This window comes from Ciconia boyciana, chromosome 8 (assembly GCF_034638445.1).
Source record: "Ciconia boyciana chromosome 8, ASM3463844v1, whole genome shotgun sequence".
Taxonomy (NCBI): Eukaryota; Metazoa; Chordata; class Aves; order Ciconiiformes; family Ciconiidae; genus Ciconia; species Ciconia boyciana.
Window position 1 is genome coordinate 29,152,064 of NC_132941.1, and position 23,842 is coordinate 29,175,905.

General features: G+C 47.9%; 1 protein-coding gene across 1 annotated transcript; it reads right to left on the reverse strand.

Moving 5' to 3' along the window:
- Positions 1–417: 417 nt before the first annotated feature.
- PCBD1 (pterin-4 alpha-carbinolamine dehydratase 1) lies at positions 418–5,426 on the reverse strand. The gene is made up of 4 exons (XM_072869771.1): positions 5,286–5,426; positions 2,096–2,227; positions 1,652–1,732; positions 418–1,097 (listed from the first exon to the last, which is right to left on the reverse strand). The coding sequence occupies exons 1-4, from the start codon at positions 5,286–5,288 to the stop codon at positions 999–1,001; spliced, it is 315 nt and encodes a 104-aa protein (XP_072725872.1). The 5' UTR covers positions 5,289–5,426; the 3' UTR covers positions 418–998.
- Between the last annotated feature and the right edge of the window lie 18,416 nt (positions 5,427–23,842).

Here is a 23,842-nt window from a genome sequence, read left to right on the forward strand (position 1 = left end):
TTGGCTGCAGGCTCCCCGAATGCTGAGATAATTGTGTTACTGGAGTGAAGATCTTACACCACCAAATCCACCTACAACCTCTTTTGGGAGGTATCCCACTGTAAGAAGCCCCAGCCCGTTGCTTGTGCTGCTTTCATTGTGCCTTCCCTGTGTTTTGTGCCTTGGCTATGGTACACTTCTGATTTTAGCACAAGCAGTTTTAATCTGATCTGCTCTGGCTTTAATAATCTCATTCTCTTTCAGACCCCGTTCACTTCGAGGTGCAGGCCTGCGAAGGCACGTGCCATTTCTCCGTGTTGCTTCGTCAAGAAGCTTTTCCATGGCAGAAGCACCTTCTTGAGAGCAGTCAGGACAGTACCTGCCTTGGGAAAACCTATTGGTGCAATTTTGACAGTGAGGCCTCCTTCCAAACTGACATCAGGTTAACCAAGACCTTTATTGTAAACATTTTCAGTCGGTATCCTACTAAAGCCCGGTTACAATAGAGATGAGATCACATGCCTGCTTATAATACTGCTAGAGAAAGAGGTTACAGTAATAACCAAATTGCACATCACAGTTGCTGGTATGTTATAGAGAAACCAAAGGGTTCATGTACCATGTTTTACGTAGAAAGCATATTCCATTAGGTAAGAAGCAATAACACAGTGGCTGGATGGGGTCAGGCTCTGGAAAGATTTACTGGTGCAATTGTGTAACGTGACTCCTGATAAAAAGGGCATGTCTGCTGAAAGCCCGAAAGGCTCAGCAGTTTGCGGGCTGGTAGCGCACAGCTAATGAAGGGTTTAAGCAGCAAGATTAGAGACGGATATATGTACGGTGCCCAAGAAGTGCCTCCATCCATCTGAGCTGTGGTGGGGCGTTTGGCATGGTGTTAGGCAGTCCGGATCTAGGAACTAGCTTGGGAGCAGGAGAAGGCTCTAGGTGCAGCCATCCAGGCGAGATGCAGGTTGTGGCAGTGGCAGAGTTGATTTTTGGCTTCATGTGTCTCTCTCTAGTCAGGAGAGAGAAGCTGCAACCTGCTCGATGAAGCTGGCCAAGTTGATGTCTCGCTCTGATAAGCCTCCACACTCGTGGGTGCTCAAGGTGATATGAACCTAAACCAGACAGACAGACAGACCGACCAAGTGTTGCTGGCAGAAAGAGCAGGAATGGTTTCCCGCAGTGCTGTAGGCAGTTTGCATCTGATGAGGCAGGTAGCACTATTACTTTCTCCAGACTTGTTACCAAAATTTCCCGGGGGGGAGAGGTGGTCTAGCATTTTGCCTAGTTTTTTCCTTCCTACAGCTCGTCCTGGCCGCAAGCTGTCACTGCCACCCCTGCCTTGGTCACAGCAGCCAGCTGTGCTCACTTTTCAACTCACACTTTCTCCAGAAGCTTTTCCCCTTGCTGCTACTTCTGATACTGATTTAAAAAGACAACCCTGGTGCCAGCCTACAGGCAGCTACTGCTCATCTGGACAGGTAAAAAAAGGGGTGGGAGAGGATCTGTAGGTGATAGCTGTAGGCTGTCTGTGATATGCCAAGGGAACAGCATCTGAGGAGAGAGGTCCCACTGATCTGAACAGTACTTTCTGCTGCTGTTTTATGCCTCACAAAAGGGATGCATTCCCTGAAGAGCTCTGGTTGCCCCCACCATCCCTCTGTCTTACCTTATTGTACACATTGAACCATTCGGGGTGGTGATCCAGTTTTTCTGCCTGTAGAGCCACTCTGGTCATGAAGCCAAAGGCCTGCCCAGTGGAGTAAGAAGAGTTAGCTCTGAACCACTTACCTGCGATAAAATGTTTTTTCACTCCATTGCTATTAATTTTACACCACATGTTTCTAGGTAACCCAACCAAATGCAAGGCCTGGGATGTTCGGTATCTTTGTTGAGGTTTTCTATGGGCTTTCCTCTTTTGGGGGAGCTTTTCCCAGACAAATCATGTGCCTGGGTTGAGCACTTTGGTGTCTTGGGCAGGTTATCTTGCTCAGCCATTACATTTCAGGAGAAACATGGAGGGGTTTCTTTGGCTGAGCCTTGCAGATGGGACTCCCTGCTCTGCAAACCAGGTCTCCCGTGTTGTAAAACTCTCTACCGCCGATGCTCATACCCGGTTGAAGTCCTTGAAGTGGAACTCTTTGAAGATGGCGTCTCTGCCTTCCACCTCGTTCCACCCCACGGCTCTCAGGTTTGGTAGCAGCTGCTCCCTCTCCTCCGCACTCAGCCTGTGGGCTTTTCCTGCCTGATGCCGCAGAAAGGAAAGGGAAGAGGAAACAGGTCAGCGTGGCAGAGGTAGGATGAAGCAGATGTTCAAAGCAGCGAGGAGTCCCGTGAGTCATGGACTTACGGGTCCAGGGAGACAGCTGCAGGCTGGGTGGGAGGGTTAGTGTGTGTGTGCGGACCTGAATCGGGGAGTACTGATGATAGGGGATATCAATGCTGTCCTCTGCTTCCTGCCCTGGGTACATCCTGCGTGTACCTAGGTCAAGTGAAGTCCAGCTTGTTGCTTTTGTCCTCTGACCTGCAACACCTACCACTTTAGCAGTGTATATATGTATTCAGTATAACCTAAGGTACTAAGAAATGATGGCTGTGTGAGGTTAAGCTCCCAAATACATTACATATAATTTTCTGGGAGAAAAACCTGAAACTCTGTGATGGCTTCTACAACTGAGAATTGCTTGCTTTTGAGGTTCATGAAGTACCTTCCTGAAGCAGGAGGGCTTTATTTGCAGGTCATCTGCACTGGAAGCCTGCTTTAGAGGAGGAAGAAGTGGTGTGAATCAGAGAGATGAGTCACACTAAATTGGAGTTCAGCTGCTTTTCCTTTTCAATCTCCCTTATGTTATGGTGCAGTTTAAGAGGCTGTTTCTCTCTGAGTAACAAAGGGCAGAGGGAGGGATTATGATTTAGCATTGTCTTCCCTCTTGGGCAGAGCTGCCGTTATTTGTTTTTTAAGGTGGGAAGAAAAAAAAAAGCAGTTGTTCTTGGTTCTGGGGAGTGAATATGGGCAAAGATGAAACTGAAATTGAGTTATTGGGCACAGGGGCTACCCGAGCCAGCTTGGGTTGGCTCAGTGGGGAAGGCAGGAGTGAGTGTGGAGGGGTATTGCTCTATCTGAAAGATTATGTTCTGGCAATTAAAAATCTTTCCTAGTGGGTGATCTGATCTTTTGAGTGGATGAGGATTGTTGTTTCTCAATGACAAAGACCAACATCTCTGCAATTTGTTTTCTTTTATATGCTGTAGAGCAAAGCATGGCAAGTTAGATATGAGTCCCAACAAATACAGCCCAGTGTTTCTTGTGGGTGTTTGCTCAGCTGTTTAAGATGCTACTTCTGAGCATTGATGCCCAAGTGAAGCGTCTCAAGGGGCTGCTGACCAAAGAAGGCAAATCGTTCTTTCTTACAGTTCAGCTACTCACAGGCTGTACAAAACCAGAGGGGCAGCCATGGAGCTGATGGTTTTGTGGGTTCTGTTTTGATTTTGCATGTTTTGAGGAAGATTGGAAAGATTATGCCCTTATTCCCATGTTATTGGGTCTGCTAAGCCATCAGGCTGCGTGGGTGCCTACCTGTCTGCGTAGCCGTGACCCTTATGCTTAGAGAAAGCTGTCAGCTGCAGAGCACTTAATGAAATGGAGAGTGCCAAAGAGCGTGCTGAACCCTAGCTCAGGGTGGCTGGATGTGGGATGGTTCCCATCCCTCTGGCGTCGCGGCTGCACGCATTCCCTCTTGCATGATGTTTGGGGAAAGCCTTCCTTGCCCGTGCATGCTCCGGCCTCGCTGCTAGCCTGCAAATCACCTGTGCCACCCTTCAGTTTGCGTGGCATTGTGGATGGTGCCCTGCCAGCCCCGGCTCCACACCGCTCTGCCCCCCCCCCCTGCCCCGGCTAAGGTCAACCCCATCCCTTCCCAGTGGGAAGGTAGTGAGCAAACACAGCTCAGCGCAATAAACCCTCAGCTGTTGCCCTTCGTGCTGATGGCGTGATAAGCAGGTAGCTTAGCAACTGGATAACGTGGGGACGGAGGCTGGCTCTGCACAGGGTGCTGGCAGGGGGGCACCCGTGGGGGCTGCCCTGGGGGACTCTGGGGAGTGGGATAGGAGCTGTGACAGGTTTTGGGACCAGGGGCTGAAAGCTCCTGCTTGCGTATTGGTGCTAAAGAGAGGAAAGGCTGCGTAAAGTCGGAGCTGTTGCTTTCCTGGAGGGAGAGGGGTATGGACCTGGGGGCTGGGTGCTGAGCCAGCCTCCTCCAGGCAGAGCAAGAAACCAGGCTGCTTGGAAGGGATGTGGCTTAATTGTTCTCTGAACCCTTTTCTGTGTTGCAGCTACATGGGAGGATGGGCCCCGGGGCTTTTTCCAGACCCAGCTCCTCTCTGGGAGCCCAGCACCAGTGGGAGGCATGGCCAGGCTGAGGTTTGGCCAATGGACCACACGAAAGCCAGGTCCTCTGGCTGCGTCTTGTGGTGGCAGACCCTCTGCCTGGAGCACCCTCCATGCCCTCCACCCCGCTCCCTTCCCTCCTCCTCCACACCAGCACACTGACCAGCCTGCTGTTTTTGTCAGTATGGCGTGCTAATGCTTTCATGTGCACTTACTCCTTTAAAACACTCTCTTCTCATTAGGGAAATTTAATTATTTTGTTTTCTTTTGCATCGGGATTTTTTTTTTTTTTTTTTTTTTTCCCAGCAGGAAACCAAGTAGATGCATTGTGCAACCGAGGGAAAGGAACCAGCATGGGAAACTGGGAGATCTTTGGGCTTTCTGGAGTTGAAACAACCCTCTCCGCTCAAACTAAAATCTTCCCTTTTAAAGGTGACTTGTCACCTAGAAGAAGGTAAAGGGGACAGCCCTGGCGTGGGCAGGACCTGCAGGCAGGGCTGGAATGAGGTATGCCACAAGGCCCACGGTCTTTTGCTCCTGTTCCCTCCGCTGCCGTGAAAAAGCTGATTTCCAGCCGGCCGGGGTGGGTTGCACGGGCCGTGCAGGCGGAGCACTTGCGGAGGTCATACTTGCCACGCAGAATTTGAGCGGGGGTCGCACCGGCAGTGCGGTTTTGCTGGCGGACCCTTTCCCTCCCCCTCGCAGAGGAACCGAGCCTGGGCAGCACTGGCTTTGGTAATTCAGCAGCAGCCGGCGGAGCTCCCTGCGTTACTTATTAACCACAGCGCAGAGCTCTGCTCCTTTCTCCCTTTCTTCCTGCCTTTTCTCAGAGGCCGGAGCTGCCGCTGAAACCTTCCGGCCCCGTCCTTTGCCGCCGCCTGCAAAGCAACCGCCGGGTTTCCCAGCAGCAACTTACCATCGCCCGGGGTCTCCGTGGCCTCCGTCCCCGGTCCGGGCTGGGCGCTGCACGCCGCTCCGTCGCCCGCTGGAGCCGCGGCTTGTCCGGGGCAGCGGGAGGCGTGGCGAGGGGGCCGGGTCCACCCACGGCGGACTGCTGCCCGCGCCTTTCCCGGCGCTACCCGGCAGCGGTCACCTGCCCGCGGGGCCCTTCGGGGCCCTTCGGGGCCGTGGGGCTTGGGGGATGCTAAAACGGGGCCTCTTTGAGCGCCGCACGCCCAAGGGGTGATGCATCCACCCCTGAACCACCCACCCCTCTCCTGTCGGGTCACTTTTTTTACCCTGTTGCACAGGAAGAGGCAGAACGGGATGGGGGGGGCAGTTAAAGCCAGCACGGCTGGATGCTGCTGGCAACAGGTGATGAATGTGACAGTCATCCTGGTGGAGCAGATACGTGTGCCTGCCAGCCCTTTGAGCTCTGTGCAGTGATAATCACGAGCTGAGGGCTGCGTTGTCTGGGGACAGCCCGGATTATACCGCAGCACGTGGACCAAGAGCCAGGGTCACGGGGGGAGTGTGTGCAGCACAACACTTCTGAGCATTTTTAAGGTGTTTTCTCCCGTTGCCAAGGGAACCGTGTTTGCACGGATGCCGCGTGCTGCTCCCCGGCATGTTTTCGCTCTCCAGGCCTGCCAGATTTGTGCCCATGTCCTGTAGCTCATCGTCCGTTAAACCCACTCACGTGACAGGCAATTTTCCAGTGCTGACAACAATTTTGTGCCATGCTGATGTATGTGGTAGACAGAAATTCAGCACCCTGCTATACCCTCATGACTTTCTTTACCCTTGAAGCAACCGATTCTGGAAATTTTTTAATATAGTATTACATACATCCCTTGTATATACTCATGTGCACTTTGTTTTCTACTGTTAGGGTTTGTGGGTGCCACAGAGATGATTTGTTTCTCCAGCAGGCAAGTTAGAGGGAAGCAAATTCTTCCTTTCTTTTTTTGCCCTCTATAGATTTGCTTGCCAGGGTAATGAAAAGGAAAAATGAGCATCTCTTGTGTCCTGGGAGACCCTGAGTGTCTGTCAGGGGAGAAAAGACTTGGAGAGCAATGCAGCACCTGAGAAGAAAATAATTGTGTGCAGATATGAAGCTGGAAGCTGTGATATGGACGAGAAGAGGAGGGGTGCTGTATGGTTTCCAGCAATGAAATCAGGAGGTGGGATTGTTTGTAGGGTTAGGAAAGGCCAGCAGAATATTTTCTTGGCATAACTTTGAATTGCAGGACTGGCAGTTTCATCAGCACGGCACAGCAGAAGTGCCCCTGTAAACAGTGGCATAAGCAGGAGGTAAAGGAAGCAATATTGTCGTGAAGTTGCAGGTGGAGATACGGGTGCTACAGATAACAGCTATGTTCAGGGGATCTTAGCTGCAGTTTTCTTCTCGAGAAAATGTAGTGGCAGTTTTGATGGCGACTTGTCAGGGCCTTGAATGCACCTTGGCTAGGTTACAGTGCCTCTGTTGGCCTCCCTATTGATTTGGAGATGGGGGAGGAAGCAAATACCCCACCTCTCTTGGTACCCCGCTTTCCCTCTGTTGGATTTTACTCCACCACAGCTGGGAGCTGGTCCCATTTACCTTGCCAGTACGCATGCTGCCAGTAGAGAGCAACTGACAGACACCTCAGCTCATTAGAGGTGAGAATTTCTGTGGTTGGAGAACATCAGGAGAAAAACGATTAATTATACAGTGTCTACTGATTACCCAGCTCCTTTGTAATGGCATTTTCTTTCCTAGGTTATAAATCAAGCCTTAACTGCCAACCTTACATGTGAGAGAGCTCTTGCAGAGGGATGTGCTTTTGCTGAAAAGTATCAATGGGGCAGTTGTGATTTTCCTCGGTCTACGGTGTGAAATTGTGGTCAGGGGGATCCTTTGGCTGTCTCCGACCCCTGAACCCCTAAGTGCATGGAAGTCCCCCTCTGCACAGCTTTAATTTCTCTTTTTGAGATGAGACTCTTAGATTTGCTTTTAATGATTAATTGAGTGATGTTGGGCAAGGTGTTTGCTCAGAGCAGTTTGCAGCCCTGTGCAAGGGGTGTGCTTGTTTACTGGCAACAGATTTTTTTCTTTTTTCCTCTCTTGTTGTCTAGTTTAGGGCTGTGCTTCTTTGGGCTAGGTCAATGGCAGCTAAACCCGCGTGTGTGCATTGCTTCTGTGTATTTGGAAGGAGCTCTCATGCCACTCACCTGCTATTATTATTTTTGTCAATACTTTTTTAATAAAATGTACCTGACCCTGAAAACTGCTTTGGTTGAGATCCATGTACTATCTCCCATCTCAAGATTTGCTTTTTGAATTCCCCCCCTTTCTGATTTCACGTTCCCTGAAACATTTTCTTGGTCCTTTTGAGGGAAGAGGGATACTAGTTTCCTTCTTTGAAAGTACTGGCTGCAACGTGTGACTGCTTGCAATCACATAAGAGATGTGGAGAGCATGATCCTTGCTGCTTCCAGGAGAGGAAAGCTCCCTGCAGGAGCTTAGGACTCTCCAACACAGCAACAAGTGGCTTTATTTGGTGTGGGTTTTTTCCCCCCACGTGGTTTGATTTTTTTTTTCTTTTCTGTTTTTTTATTTCCCCACAGTTTGTGCTGGCTGCTCACTTAACAATATTAAAAATGTGCTCAAGGTCATCTTTCTGCAGGTGCGCTTTTCGAGGCGTCCCTTGGGAACCACTGACCTGTGGGGCTAGCATTAGCACGGTTCAAGTCATGGTGAATTCACTCTGCCTTTGCATCTTGGGCCCTCTCGCGAGGCAAATGGGATTAATCAGCAAAGAAAGTGATGGCTTCTGCCATCTTGTTTGCTGCAATGCAAGTTTGCATTGGACGGGCTGTTAGCAGAGCCGCTGACTCAGCAGTGAGATGTTTGCTGATGACACTGGCAGAAAGACTCTTTATCTCAAGCAAGGTGCAGTTACAGGGCTGGGTGTTTGTTTTATATTGTACTTTGGAAGAAGGGTGGGTGTCCTCCAGCACTGCGTGGGAGAGGTTTGTCTGTCGCGTCCGGGAGGGACCCAGTGTGGGTTACTAAATATGAAACACACATCATGTGAAGATCTCCTGGGCTGAAAGCAGGTGAAGGCAGAAAAAGGGAGAAGCTTCATTTGTGCTTGCTCTGTTCTTGCATTTCCCAGGTCCACTTCTGGCTGCAGCTGGAGGCAGGATGTGAACTAGATCCTGTGTCAGGATGTCCCCGCTCCTTAGAGAACGCCTTTAGAAAATCCTGGGTGTGCTGTTAGTTTGCTTCACCTTTAACTGATGTGCTTGGCACTTCTTCAGGTCTGGCACCGTCTGCCGTTCCTTCTTCCCACCGTTTGGGAGGGGGAAGGGCTTGCTATGCTTCACCTCTTTTCCCTGAATGGGGAGACGCAGGGCAGGAGGACTGTTTAGCAACCCACGAGATGGGGAAACAGATTTTTGCCTGGTGGGTACCGAATTGTCCGTGTATCTATGGCTTTGAGGTCGCTCCTTTGATGAGACTGAAATTCATGTGTTGTGGGCAGGGGGGACAACTGCTTAGTCAGCAGGGAAACAATTAACCAGCTGCAGGACCTCAGGAATTCACTGGGAATATATTTTCAGAGTTTGCATCCCTGTTAATGGCTTTTGTGTGAATAGCCTGGGACAGGGTCGCAATTCCCTGGTGAACCTCAGCCCCCAAAGGGTGTTTTAAGCCAGGGTGGGCCAACCTCTTTCATCATTGACTACTCTGCTGGTATCTGAAGCATTGCTCTTGTGGCACAATAGATTTAATTAAAGAGTTTATTTAGCACTGGAGGGGATTTATGGCAGTTGTGACAAGTTTAAGTTGACAAAAGGGCCCAATAAATAGAGATAAATCGTTAATTATTCCTGTGTGAGACTTCCTCTTGCAGCATCGTTTCATCAAAGTCAATGAGGGCCAGGAACTGGCCTCAGCACAATGAATGAAATAAATCAGAGGCTGATACAAATGTGGGCTTCTCTGGTCTGCTCACATGATGCTTTAGGTAAAGGGCCTTGATGTCAGGCAGCATGCAGGTACCCCTGGTGAAGGCTAGACTGAAAAAAATGGCAATAGAAGTGGCATAACCACTTCTAATGTGTAGGAGACATGAATACCAAAGTGGGAGACAACTGTGTGCAAGATGGTGGAATATCAGCATCTGGGAGTGAAGACATGTTGCATTGAAGGGATGTTTCCCAGAAGAGGAGGATGATGCAAACCTGAGTGCGCATTGCCACGGATGCCTTCTCCCGTGTCAAACTGGTACTGGAAGAGAACAACCCATTGCTAGCCGATGCACAGAGAAGCCTGGCATGAATTAGATTTGAAAACTCAAGAGTTGAGCCAGAATAATACTGCTTTGACTCTGCGTTTGTCCTTGAAACCAAGTGGCATGACAAAAACAAGGGCCATGGGCCCTGGCAGCTAATGTACTCCTGTGTCACAAGTCTTGTCCTCAAGGTCCCCAGGAGTTTGCTCCATGGTCCGTGGTGGACAGTGGCGAGATCATGCAGTTTGCTGCCCTGTCAAGGCCTTTCTATTCCCTGCAACAGGTTGCATGTGCCCTGGGGGAAGGTAATACATCAAAAGTGCCTTCTCCCCACCCCTTGCTTTGTCCAGTCTGCTGATGGATTAATCACGTAACCCTGCTTCCCTAGGCACAGCTGGAGCCTGGTGCAAGGGAAAGTTCTTGTATTCAGTTTGTTTCCTAACTTTCAGTCCAAATTTGAGTTTCTTTGCTAAACATGTTGGATTTTCTGGCAAATTTGCAGGGGTGGCGGAGGGCGAGTATCTTGATGGATCTGGAAACCTTCCTCCTGTCTTAAAGAGTGAGTTTTGCTCCTTGTTTATGTGGGAAGAGTTGGGCGCTGCATGTTAAGTGACTGCTGTACAGCCACGTCTTGTCACTAGGGGTCAGGAAAATGCTGAGAAACAGGAGAACTCCCTGGAACCGCAGCCCCTGGCAGGAGGGCACAGGGTTGGGACTCTCAGAAACCCATCTGATCCCGAAAACCAGGAGTGATTGCTGACGTTATCAGCTCTGCCGAAGAGTGGCTGCACTCAGCAAAGTGGCTCTTTAGCTGGACCTTCATGACCAAATTGTTTCTCACGAGAAGCACCTCCAGATCTTTTGGTGTGCACCAAAGCATCGGTGTGCCGCTCCTGGGGCGTGCTCGCCTGTAGATACGTAAGCATTGAGGATGTCTCTCCAGCCAGATTGATAGAGGTCTTTGGTTACCAGTGCTGTTTTCAAGTCCTGGAAGTCCTTGGGTTTTATTTCCAGCTTCCCAATTGCAGGTCTTGCAGTAAGCCGCCCTGAGGTAGGACAGGAGAGGGGCCCTGGGTGTGGATGTAAAGGCAAGATCTGTCTGTACAGACCTTTTATTGGGCAGGATTAGAAGGTAGGAGTAGAGAAGGTAGACAAGCTTTTGGGCATACAAGCTCTTCTTCGATCGGAACTAGAAATGGCAGGCTTCAAAGCCAAATGAGTTGAAAACAGTAGCTCAGAGGTTTGTGACATATTTAACACGTGGTTGCTTTAGAAGGAGAGAGCGGCTGTAAGGTACCGGGGATGATGATAGGTGAGTGGAGAAAGAAATGTGCTAAGGCAGTGATTTCCTTGGAGACAGAGACAGGTAGTTTATGGGCCATGGCACATGGTGAGGCTGGTAGAGGGCACAGTGGCCAACTCCAGGAGCTTTGCTCTACAGCAGAGTTGTGACTTTTATTTCCCAGATCTGCCTTTTAGAGATGTTTCATAGTATTTTTTTTTTTCTCAGATCAGGGCTGAGAGAGCAGAGGGAGTGATTTTTTTTTTTTTTTTTTTGTGATAAATGGTCCCCTGCTGGGTGTGTTTGTCCCTCTCAGACTGTCTGTGGGAGTCTGTTTGGGCACTCAGCAGGTGCTCAGCTTCATCTCCAGCCTTCCCAGAAGTGTGGTAGGTGAGCTGGGTGAAGTGTATCATATTGCTGGAAGCACAGGGGTAATATCCAGGCATGGAGTGTGGCAGAGGGGGAGCTGCTGGAGATACATTGGCAAGATTTGCCTTTTTTTTTTTTTTTTTAAATGCAGAATCTGATAGCAGAAACTCGTGTGTGAAATTCATGTCAGGTGCAGTGCTGATTTTTTTTTTTTTTTTTTTTTTACTTGTAAGCATTAAACATACTCTTTTGATGAGGTTACTCTCTTATTTATATTACCACCTCTATTTCTCCCCAGCCTAATGAGTTTGTACTGCTTCTTACAATCTGAATTCATCTGCTTTGCTTGTTCTTGGTATTAGCGGGAATGACCACTGGACCATGCTGTCTGCACTGTTTGTTCAAAGCAGGATAAAAATTAATGGGAAAATTGTGTACGCAGCAATCTTAAGAAACCGAAATGCCACTGTGCCTCACCCGTTGTGGGTAGCAAATTAAATAATGTAGCAGCTCGCTTCAAAGTCTGAGGATAAAGAGTTCTTGTGGCAGGCATGGCAAGGAGGGGAGAGATGAAATACTACAAACTGTCACTGATTCACAGCCTGGGCTGGAAGTTTGCTGATGTGCTACAGCAAAATGGAGCTGTGCTTAATTCCAGCCGCCTCTGCTCCCTCCTGCGACAGCTGTATCTTGGAGGGGCTTTGGGCTCAAAAGGAGGGACCTGTTACTCGTAATGGTTTGCCTCAGCTCTTGGACCTCTGCTTACATCCCTCTGAGGTGCTGTTGCAGGTTGTCTCAGTAGTACCCTGAACTGGCCTTGGAAATTGCTACTTGGCGTAGGCTGGGTTTATGACCTTGCAAAGGCGAAGCATTGAAGCTGGTGGGGAGGAAGGAGAAAGGGAGGTGGTTGTTTCTGACCTGAAGTGGAAAATTACCGGTACCGTGAACTCCTGGGGGACATTGCTTGGTGGCAGCAGCTGCCCTGTGTTGTTACCTCAGAGCTAATGTCCTGTGGTAAGATAGCTTTCACCAGGTGCTGCTGCTGTCTGCTTGAGGCACCACGAAGAGTCAGGATGTTGGTGACACCTTGTAGTGCTGGGAAGGAGGATTGTGCTGGGAAAGAGAGCTGACTTCTTCTGGAAGGAGGATGTCTTGTAGGACTGCTCTGAACCATGAGCCCTCCAGAGGGTCCTTGTGAGAGCTTGGTCCTCATGCTGGTCACACAAAGGGAAGGTGAGGAGCAGGAGTGTGCCCCACAATGGGGAGACGTTGTTCAGGGGACGGGAGGGTTTCCAATGTGAGAGTATATTGGGGAATCTGCCTCTGACATAGCATCAGGTTCAGGAGAGCTCATCTGCTGGTGCTTTCCCCTCTCAGCCAATGTGGCGGCTGTGGCTTTGGACAAACTGCCTGCAAATTAAATGAAGAAGGAACAGTTGGTTGAAGTGGAGCTGGGATAGGAACAGACCCAGTGGCCCAGGGCAGAAGAAGAGGGAGAACAAAACAGGAATTTTTCTCCCTGAACTCCTATTCCTGGATCGAGCAAGTTGTGTTAATAAAAAGGACCAACAGTTCCAGTGCAACTGGGAGATGTGATACTGTCTACCGTGGCAGCAAGCACTTAAGTCAGCAGGATCAAAAAGCAACCTCTGTGCACTAGCAGCAACATTGCCTAGCAAAGAGAGGGTTTCTCTCCGGGAACCAGCTATTGATCAGCAGTTTACAATGAATGCCCAGCATGTAAATAAACACAGATACTGTAGTGGTGCTGCAGACTTGAGCTTGCCCTTGAGGCCCACATGGCCACGTGCTCTGTGGTAACTCAGCTGTCTCTTCTGATGCACAATTGAGCAGGTAAAGCCTGATTCACTCAAGCCTGGTGACTGCAGCTGATCTGCCTGCTTAAGCAGGTAACTAGTGGTTTATATGACTGACAGGTGTCTTAAATCAGCAGGGATACTCCATGAAGTATTTGAATGTACCTCACTCCAATACATGCTTGAGAATCCAGTCTTGCTTTTGCTATCAAATTCAGCATAAGGAGGGAGGGAGGAAGGAAGGGCTGTGATTTTTAAAAGCACCTGCATTTTTGGGTACCCTCCTGGTGCCACTGCAGTTCTCCAGTGCACAGATGTGGCTGTTGGGGTGGGGGGAAGGAGTGAGAGCCCATCCAGTGAGAAATCAGGTGTGTCTTACCCACCCTGTCTCCACAGTAAAATTTGGAATCTGAATTGTTCTTCTGGAGCTTGGGTGTGGACTGCAGCTTAATGCTTCCATTTTCCTTAGTGGCACATAGCTTTCTTTAAGTAATGCTGTAAAATACTTGCATTACAGGTTATGAGTGAGAAAAGTCAGACCGTAGTCGCTGTGGTTCTGGGTCATGTTTTGCATGCAGTTCATTGACAAAAGTTACCAACCAGCAGGGGTGAGTTGAGTAGAAGGTTTTTTACTGTCTTTGTGGTACCATCTGATGAAATTTGAGAGGCAACCTGAGCTCTGCTCCATGTTTAGTTTAAGAGGAAGAAATAGTATACTGTTTTTTATTTAACTTGCTTTCATTTACACTGCTGGAAGGTTTAGCTCTACTTTAGAGCATGGAATTGCTTTTTCTTTTTTTCCTTACAAAACCCCAGAAAAGATATTTTAGAGCTTGGAGGAAGGGAGAACAGGCCAGGATCTTCCCCCTCTTTGCCCTGTGCCTGTATCTTCATTGGCAGTAAGCGTGGTGCAAAAAGCACCTTATTTTCCAAATCACTATAGCCAGTGATCAAGTCTGCTGTGTCACAAAAAGCATTAAGACCTCTGCTTTCTGCTGATGCAGAATGATAATTTGTGGTTTAGGCATTACTGAGATGTTGGATGCCGAAATTATGACCACTCTGTCAGATTGGCTGGATAATTTTTACTCCTAAGCCTTCCACCAAGATGATTTTCAGTGCTTGGAAATTAGTCCTACACTGCAGAGCTGTCAGTGTCTCTCAGCTGTGTCAGTATGTGCTCTAACAAATGTGTGTATATATGATATAGCTATTTCATCATCACTCCTCCAGACACCTGATAAGCTTATCTTAAGTGCAGCTCTCCTCTTCCAGGAGTCACTTTTGTTAATTCTTTTTTTGGTTTGTTTTCCAGTAGTGTAGAAAAGCCCCAGAACAAGCTTCTTGGTTTTTTTTTTTTTGGGGGGGGGGGGGGGGGGGTTTGTTTTGTTTTGTTTTTTTTTAGGCCCTGTAGGCACACAGGGAGAGAGATTTCGTGCTCTGAGTAGGTTATGCTTGAAATGGATGGGGGGAGGTTTTATTTGTACAGGTAGGAAATTGAGGGAAGGAGAAATCAAGACCTCGGAGGTGTTAAAGACCCAATTCTCAGCAAAAGTTTGTATTCTCAAAAGGTAGAAGGCAGAAAATTGTTGTATATGGAGGCTGTGCTGAGGTCTCTTGGGCAGGTCTGAAAGGGTTGCAGGTCTCCTTGCAGAAAGGGAAAAGCAGCGCTTAAAACAACAGATCCTTTGAGAAACAGAGCGTCCATCTGCTGACCTTCTGCATCGCTTGATGTACAGCCACGCTCTTTGGTCGACGGAGAAGGGGCCACCTCCATCCCCAGGGCACTGTTCCTCCTGTAGCAACTCATCCTGGAGACATCCCTTCCTAGCAGGAGGTGGGAGATGCAAACAAGCCCTCTGAAAGAATTTCTGCCTTTGTTGCTTGCAGTGAAGGTGAGCTGCAAGCCTACAGTTGCCTCCTTCCTTTTGGATACATTCCCCGACCGATCAGGGGTCTATTGTTATTAGCTGACGTGTTGCTAGAGTCACTCTCCTAGCTCTGCTAATTAATCAATGCACCCCGTGACAGCTCTTGACCATTAAATAATTTTCATTAGTATCCAGACCCCAGCAGCATGGATGAACCCATCTATCTTTATTAGCTCTTCGATTTCAGCATCAGGAACAGGAGCCAAAAGTGGCATTAAAAGGGCAGTTTCCGGTCTAGTCCCTTCCTCATCCAAGTGAAAACTGACCTTGCTGATATTTTTCTTTCTTTTCTCTCCCTGCCCCTTGTATGTTCGTTAAAGGAGAAGATGAACAGTAACTTCAGCGCCTCTCTTTCTTATCCCAAGTGATTATCCATAGGGAAAAAAGTGGACAGGATCCTCTTTGAAGGTAGATAAATAACATATGATTATCCTAATTTTGTAAGTAATCTGAGAATGTGTCTCAGGTCACAAAGGAAAGAAAGTGAAGATCAATACTTATTGATGTCTGAATTACCTTTCTCCATACTAAAAATTAACTTTGCCAGTGGTGTAGCTGCATCTGCGCACAGGTAACCCTGAATTGGCCAAAATTGTATGCACAACCTCAAAACCAGGAAGGAGGAGTTGCACTTCTTGGAAGCATTTCCTGATCTCACTGAACATCGGATGTTTTCCTGGAAGTGATGAGAAGCCACCGCTGCACTCTCAGCCTTGCTCTCCAGAATGAGAGGGCATTGCTGTCTTCGCTTATCTGTGAGGTTATTTCCTGAACACCGGTGTGTAACATGGCAAATATTCAGTCATGCTGGGAAGCCATGTAATTTCCTTCCTGCCAGTTGAATCTGCCCTGAAGCAATTGCTCCTTTTGTCAGATTAACATGATGTAGAATAAAGAACTAAAAGGACTCAGAGAGGCCTCCTGAGATGCTAAAGTTTGTCCTCTGCTCTTGGATTACACGATGTGGTCCTCCAATCCATGAATGTTGTGGGAGTGGTAGGTTTGGCCCCTATTAACTTCTTCTCTTCCTCCTAAAGCATGTCCTTTCCTGTTGGTTGGGGAGAAAAAAAGAGAATAAAGGCTAAGCTTTGAAGAATTGAGCTGGCTGAGCAGCTTTGCTACTCCCATCAGGAGTTGTACACCATGCGGAGGTGTAAGGTCTGCTGCCCAAAGACCCATTTGGCCATCCCAAACGGTGGTGGTGTGGGGGGCAGGGAGCACCTACCCATCTGTTTTCAGTAAGAACTGCAGAAATGCAAAGTGGGCTTTGCATGATGCTCATCAAACCGAGAGGAGATTGCTTGTACTTAGCTGCAGTGCTCATAGGGTGAGTTGCGAGGGTGTTTTGTGGGCTCAGGGTGTTTCATCAGACTAAAAGTGAGAGCTCCCAGAGACTCCTGGAAATCTCATGAGGCAGAGCACCAAAAAGGTGCATTTTGAGCACAAGGAAATTTCTGTGTGCTCCTTTGACCTTTTGCGGCATTGATACCATGTCCCATGGGTAGCCCAGGGAGGGGTGGATAATTGCACTGCATCTTGCAGACGCATTCAGGCCTTGCTCCCTCCTGCACTGTGGGTGCCAGACATGAGCAAGAGATGTTACTCTTACAGCTTGCTCCTCCCAGGCCGCTGTGCGTAGGCACTGCTTGAGCTTTCATGTTTTGCTCTCTGTTTTTCCAGTAGTGTTTCTGGGATTATCTTTTTTCCTCTTCCTGTAGAACTTACTTGGAGCCACCTCTGTTGATACGTGTCTGTATCTGCTGAGAACCCTTCTATCAGTTGTTTGCCCGAAGCCATCGCTGTAAGTTATTTATACAGTGATTAGTTAAAGCTTCAGATATTTAATGCAACCTTTAAATCACATATCCACCAACAGCTATTGGTCACATAAAATTTCATTGAGCGTTATCTATCACTTACTGTTTTTCTCAATGTGTGCATATATTCAATTTTCTGCAGGCCTCTCTTGCTGATATTTTCTGCTGAGTAAATAGTAAATCGGGGGACTTCAAAAAGTGTTTTGTTGCATTGCAATGAGTGAATTACTTGTAAAGAGAACATGGCATATAAAAATTCATCTTGCAAAAAAGTTGCCCTGTTGTATAAATCCCATCTCTCTGTGTTAAAACAGAATCAAACCTTAAAATGAAATGTATTTTTTTTCACAGCATATGTAGCTAGTAAGGACTCTTCCAACCAGCTAGCTTTGAATAATCAGCCTTGTTGGGTTTGCTTCTGTTTTTTGCCTCTTCTGCCTCAGCTTATAGTATGCTTATGGGACAACATCTGCTTTGTACTAGGGGTTCAAAACTGTACATGTAAATGCTTGAATTCAAAGACACAGTCAAAATTTAATATTTTTAAGTTGGCTCAGAAAGCCGAGTTCTTGGGCTTACCAAAAGAAATGAAACTTGGAAGAAATGGAAGTAGAAAATGTAAATTTGAAGTCTAATGAAATGAACTTCATTTCTGGAACAAGTAGTAATTAAAAGAAGTGAAACAAGATTATGCCTGCATCTGCAAATGGAGTAGCACCGAGAGCTGGGCTGAGCCCAAGCCAGCATAGACCCTGAAGTGGAGCATCTGGCTATCTAATCTCACCCCATGGTCAAGAGAGGCGGCTTGAATGAATCTCAAGGGATGATTCAGATCCTGGGTGTATTGAACTGTTCCATGAGTGTCTGTCCATGACCCCAGTTGGACCCCACAGCGGCTGGGACTGGGAGCAAGGAGCCTGGAATTGGATAGGTTGAGTGCTAGCCTAAAGATTCAAGTGCTTCTGTGCATGGGCAATGCAAATCCTCCTTTTTGGGTGTGTGGGTCAGTTTGGAGAGCCACACTCAATTTGTGTGTCCTCAGCTTGGAATTTGGGGCACTATTTTTCTGTGCATTTGAAAACATTGCAGTTCGGTTGGTCTGGAGTAAAATATTGCAATATGTCCGTGTAACGTTGTTGTCACCATCTTAGCCGGCTTGGACTGAACAGGTCTCTCCCTTTCTGTAGGTTTCTGTAGGGTTGGTGAAGAAAGGAGGAGGCCAGGGATACCGAAGGGGAAAAGGCACGAGCTTTCCCCAGCTCTGTGTGCTTTAGCAGAGACCTGCCAGCCCTCCCTGCCATTGCAGAGCTGCCTCGATAGCCCCACAGCTACCTTGTAAATGGGACATCCACGTGCATCCCCTGCTCTTTCAGTCACGGCTTGCAGTCTGTTTGGTGGTGAGCAATGCAAACCCTGAAACAAGTGCGGTTCTGGGGAGTGACAGGCTGATGTTTCTAGCACCCTCTGGGAAAACAGCTGCCAAATTTGGAGCCCCATCTGCTTGTGGGGTTCGATGGAAAGGAAAGGGAAAGTTGCTTGTGAGTCTAGTGCCAAAACAAGGGATGTGCAGTGCTAACAGGGGCTCACCCTGGGGTGCAGACACAGCCTCACCTCGGCACAGCCCTTTCCCAGTCCAAATATGGGGCCAGCACCTCCTTTCTCCTGCTTTAATCTGGTAATAAGGAGCAGAAGAGAGGAACAGGAGGGTATAAAAGGAGAAGCTGAGGCTGGGGAATGGCAGGAGAGGGATCTCGTGGGTAGCATGGATGGCTGGGTCCTGGGTCGGCCACCTGCCTGACCCTCACCGGGGCTAATAATGTTTTCTGCAACTCCTGACTGCTCACTGCAGTTCATTAATTGATTTGGCAGAGCAAAAAGGAAAACAGTAGTGACTGAGTGAAGTAAAACTACATATTTTAAACTGTCCTCCTGGATCCTGGCAAGATTTCCTTCATCCTTGTTGGAGCTGGTTGCTATGTCGGTACCCTGCTGTTCTGCGTTCCCCTTGCCCAAGGTTTGATGGATGCTGAGATCTGATCTTTGGCTAAGAATTGGGATTTCACTCATCCTGGAGGCAAATTTGCTGCTTATTCCTGTGGCAAATAAACTTCAGTCAGAGTTAGCTGCTGCCCTCGCTACAGAAAAGGCCTGGTCTTACTCTGTGCTGTAATCAGGTCATTAATTAAAGAACTCTCTGAATATTTTTTCTCTTCCTTTTTTGAAATAAAGGTGGAGTCAGACTTCCATTTGGCCAAACTGTATCTGGTGGGGCTGAGTAATAAAGACACAGTGGCAGGTAAATGCAGGTGATGGAGAGCGCTACCTGTGTGTCTTCTCACACAGCTGTGAGTACTTTGTTCCAAGCCTCCTTATAAATAGGGGCTTGATCTCTTTTTAACCATAGTTAAAAGCAGTGTAACCCCTTCCCAGCATTATGTGGTATGGCACAAGGGAAGGCAAAAAACCTCCATGGACTTCAATGAACCCTTTCCAGGTGTGAAGGAGCTCCTGCTGTATTTAAAGTTCAGAGCCAAAGACTATTTTTCAATACATTGTATTTAACTTTGTCCAATTCCGTTCCCTTTTTCTGCAGCGATAAAACCACTATTGCTCTTTCATCTCTCCCCCTTTCTTCCCGAGTAGGTTCTGTGAAAACGGTGTTTGGGGGCAGTAAATCACAAAATGGAAGCATGCATTCATAAAATGCTTTATGCCTCCCTCCATCAATATTTCAACGTGCAACACAGACACCAACATTTCATTTTAATTATGCTGCAAATTTCCCTGTCGAAGAAGAAAGCTGAACTCTGCAAGCCAGCCCAACCCCGTCTCCATCCCCTCCTTGCCATGGGAGCGCTGCGACATCCAATTAGCCACGTCTTTTGTTCATCTGAGTCATGGGGCTGTATGCGTGCCCGGTGCGTGTCTCTGCCACAGGAGGAAGACTTCCAGCTGGGCTGAATCTGGCCTGGCTTGTCCTTTTCTTGCCATGGGGTGAAGAGAGGTCTTGAAGCCATTTGTGGAAGTATCTGTGGGAGCTGGCGCATTGCCTGGAGCCCTCCAGTGGGGAGGAAGGGCGATCCGGCACAAACAGAAGGTTTTGGAAGATAGGCTCTGACAGTGATTAGAGGCGAGGGAAGGCTTCCTTGCTACAGCGAGTGTCATGTTTTTTTTAAAGCTGTCCTTTCTGAGGTTGCATTAGTTGCTAGGACTGTTTCTATTCACAGGAGAAGAGAAAGAATGTGACCGAGGTGTGCAAGTCACTGAACAACACAGGCAAGTCAGCCCGTACTCTCTTGTAGCCCTTTCTAGGAGGTGTAAGAGATGGCACTTGCAACTGAGTGGCAATACAGGAGTTGATATGTTGCACACCCAGTTAACGTGCTAACCTGCAAAACTTGCCAGAAGATACTGCTGAGTCGTCGTCCCCCCCCCCCCAAAACCATAGCAGATTTTCTCGAAGTATAATATTCACAGGTATGTGAGCTAGGATAAAAATATACGTGGCAAAATGCTTAAGGAAAGGAGAGGGTCCCCTAATGCAAAGGAAATATGTCCCTCCTGGTGGTGCTATTCCATCGTTGTCAATTATAAGGAGTGTTAAATGTTCCTCTGTAGCAGCTGGTGTGGGGTATTATTTTAGAGAGGGCATTAAATTAGATGGGTTATCAGTGTAATTCAATAAGACAGTTTCTGTGGTCATATCCTGAAGACAGTGGAAAAGGTGGGGAGAGGGAGCAGCACCCGTGACACACACAAATGCTAACTGGAAGGGAAAGAGGCATTCATTTCTTGTTAGCGCATACAAATGTAAATGTACTGATTTATGCAACTTCCCAAAGCTTAGCTGCTCGCTGCCTGAAGAAGCATTCTTAAAACACATATCCAAATTAAGATGCCATGTGTCAGATAAATTGCTCCATGTAGAAACTTTGTTTGCAAAGTCAACATTTTTCCCACAGCCTTTTTAAAGTCTTTGGAAAACCCAAACCAAACTGTATGAAGAAGCAAATGTCTGTATGTTGTTGGTATCAAGGTCCAAGAGGTAGTTTTGAGGCCAGCCGTGTCAGAGAAAGCCAGTGTCACAGTGTCACGACAGCCCAGTCTTGGGTGGACAAGTGTTGGCGTCTTTGGATATGTACTCATTAAAATTCAAGTCCAAACAGCACCAAAGAGATGATTTTAAAAAATGAATAGCCTTATTTTGACCTGCCTGAGCACAACAATTTGGGATTCTGTAATGGAGGACTACACGTTTCAAGCTGAGGTGTGGAGTGTGGGATGTGTTATGCTTCACCCAACATCTTAATGCAGCGTTTCCTCTGCGAGGGAAGGTGTGAAAAGTAAAGTTAAAGCTGTGATCTCTGTTTTTTCCTCTCCCTAGGACTGGTATCTCCCTCTCACCCAGAGCTACACCAGATTCACATAGAGGAGCTCTCAGGTGGTGTTATCCATGGGATAATGGGTATTTTCCTTCTCTGTATGTATGCTTAATCATGTATGTACAATGCCCAAATGATGTTAGGATAAGAATAGTTACTATTTTGGAGAAAGTTTCCTAGGACCTCCTCAAAGTTCCTCTGAAAAGAGCTCTCCGGGAGCCCCACTTATGCAAAAATTAATCTGATGTCTGTAAAGACAGAAGATGGGGAGGTATGTACAAGGCAGAGGGCCCTGAAATAAAGTTAATTTGCGGAGAGACCGTAATAGGTCAAAAGACAAGTCTTCATCTGCGAGTCTGGAGAGGGTAATGAGAGCTGGGAGCTGTTAGGAGGATGTGCAATGGGATGAAAGCTAGGCGCACCACCAAAAAGCATTTCTGAAGAGATGGGACCAGCAGTCCTGGTCAGGGCATGCTGAGTGCCAGGTGCTAGATGGGTCACCCCATGCATTAGCAAGGAAGATTTCCTCGTGTGGTCTTAAGATGACACAGACCATCCTCACAGCCAGAAGTCTTGAACAAGACTGTTTAAAAAGAGCTAGAATGTATTTGTCTTCACAGGAAAGGAGTGCTGGCAGGTTAGGGTTGATCTGCAGGAGAAAACAGGAGTCTGGATGGGAAGAGTTGTTTGCCAGGTTAATTTGCCTCCCTGCGTGGTGCAGCAGTTGCTGTAAGTCAGTCTTAAAGAACCTGTGGCTGATGTACATGGCCTGTATCTGTAGTCAGCAAGGTTTTTGGGGGTGAGACTTTTTTTATCTGGACCCTGAACAGGACTATTAGAGAGCAGGTATCAGGAAAAAAGAAAAATGGTAGTGTTTTCTGAGCATCCCCTCCCCAAATACAGGTTGGCATGTCCCTGTGCAGCACAGAAATAAGCAGAAGGGATCTATTTACGTGGTTATGGGTTTGCTGTCCTTGGATCCTGTTTGAATACACTCCATCCCAGAGTTGTCTTGCATTTCACTAGGGAGTCTTTTGTCTAAAGGGCATTGCTGCTACAGCAAAGTGGAGTGCGTCCCTGCCCCTGCTTTCTCCAGTGGATATCGCATTTCATTACCCTGATGAGCCTGAGCGAATTCTCCCGGTTGTGTTAATTTGCCCACAAACCAGCCTGTGTCACGTCCGCAAGAGGCCTGTGACATTTTCTAGCCTCCACCATCCCTCCTGGTTTTGGAACCTCAAATAATAATCGCAGCCTTGTCCTTTTTTCTACATACTGCTTCTGAAACGGAGGGGAGAGGGGGTGGAGGGGCCGAGACACCCTCTTCCCATCTGCACGGATGCAGTCAGCACCAAGCCGGGTGAGCGTGGGAGGCATTCGCCCCTCGGGGCTGTCTGTGTGCCCAGTCTGCTGTGGTGCTGCAAGGGCCCATGGCAGGGGCAACAGAGAGTGTGCCTTTGCACGGCCTTGGTCTTTGCGGTTTGGAGCTCATCAGTGAAATGGAAAGCAGGTGGTGGTGAGTGGGGTGGCTGTTTTGGCATCATCCTACCCTTTGGGCTGCCATGCGTTGAGAAGTAGAGTGCTCTTGTGCATTTGATACCTTCAGCAATGCTTTTTTTCCTGAAGCATGGGTGCATCACTAGGGGAGAGGACCATGTAGCGTTGGACAACAAATGCTTTAAACCCAGGATCTGAACACTGCATTTCAGAGTGCCCTGCAGGCAAGGCGTTGTGCTGGTTTTGGCTGGGGTAGAGTTAATTTTCTTCATAGTATCTACATGGGGCTATGTTTTGCATTTGTGCTGCAAACAGTGTTGATAACACAGTGCTGTTTTAGTGACTGCTGAGCAGTGCTTACACAGCGTCAAGGCCTTTTCTGCCTCTCACCCCACCCCACCCCACCAGCGAGTAGGCTGGGGGTGCACAAGAAGTTGGGACGGGACACAGCCGGGACAGCTGACCCCAACTGACCAAAGGGATATCCCACATCATATGACGTCACGCTCAACTTGTAAAGCTGGGGGAAGAAGGAAGGGGCGGATGTTCAGAGCGATGGCGTTTGTCTTCCCAAGTAACCGTTATGCGTGATGGAGCCCTGCTTTCCTGGAGATGGCTGAACACCTGCCTGCCCATGGGAAGCAGTGAATGAATTCCTTGTTTTGCTTTGCTTGCGTGCACAGCTTTTGCTTTCCCTATTAAACTGTCTTTATCTCAACCCACGAGTTTTCTCACTTTTACCCTTCCGATTCTCTCCCCTATCCCACCGTGGGGGAGTGGGCGAGTGGCTGTGTGGGGCTTAGTTGTGAGCTGGGGTTAAAACCATGACAGGCATAGAAGGATTTAAAATTAGATGCGTGGGGGCAGGTGAGAAGTAAAGTATTTGTGTTCCCAGTGTGGTGCTGCTCCTTCCTCATGTCTTCAGTTTAGCCTGTATTTTGGACTACATTGATAGTACCAGAGAGCTGCGGCTGTTTTCCAAAATGTTGGTATCTGAATGTGAAGTGAGGTGTGCTTCTGCATGTATCACAAACAATATTTTTGCTTTTTTTTTTTTACTTTAAATAATGAATTTTCTGATTTAACTAATTATACCTTTAAATGATGATAATTTTGCTGTTCTAGCAGCCCTGAAGTTGAGCCATTGAAAAATCAG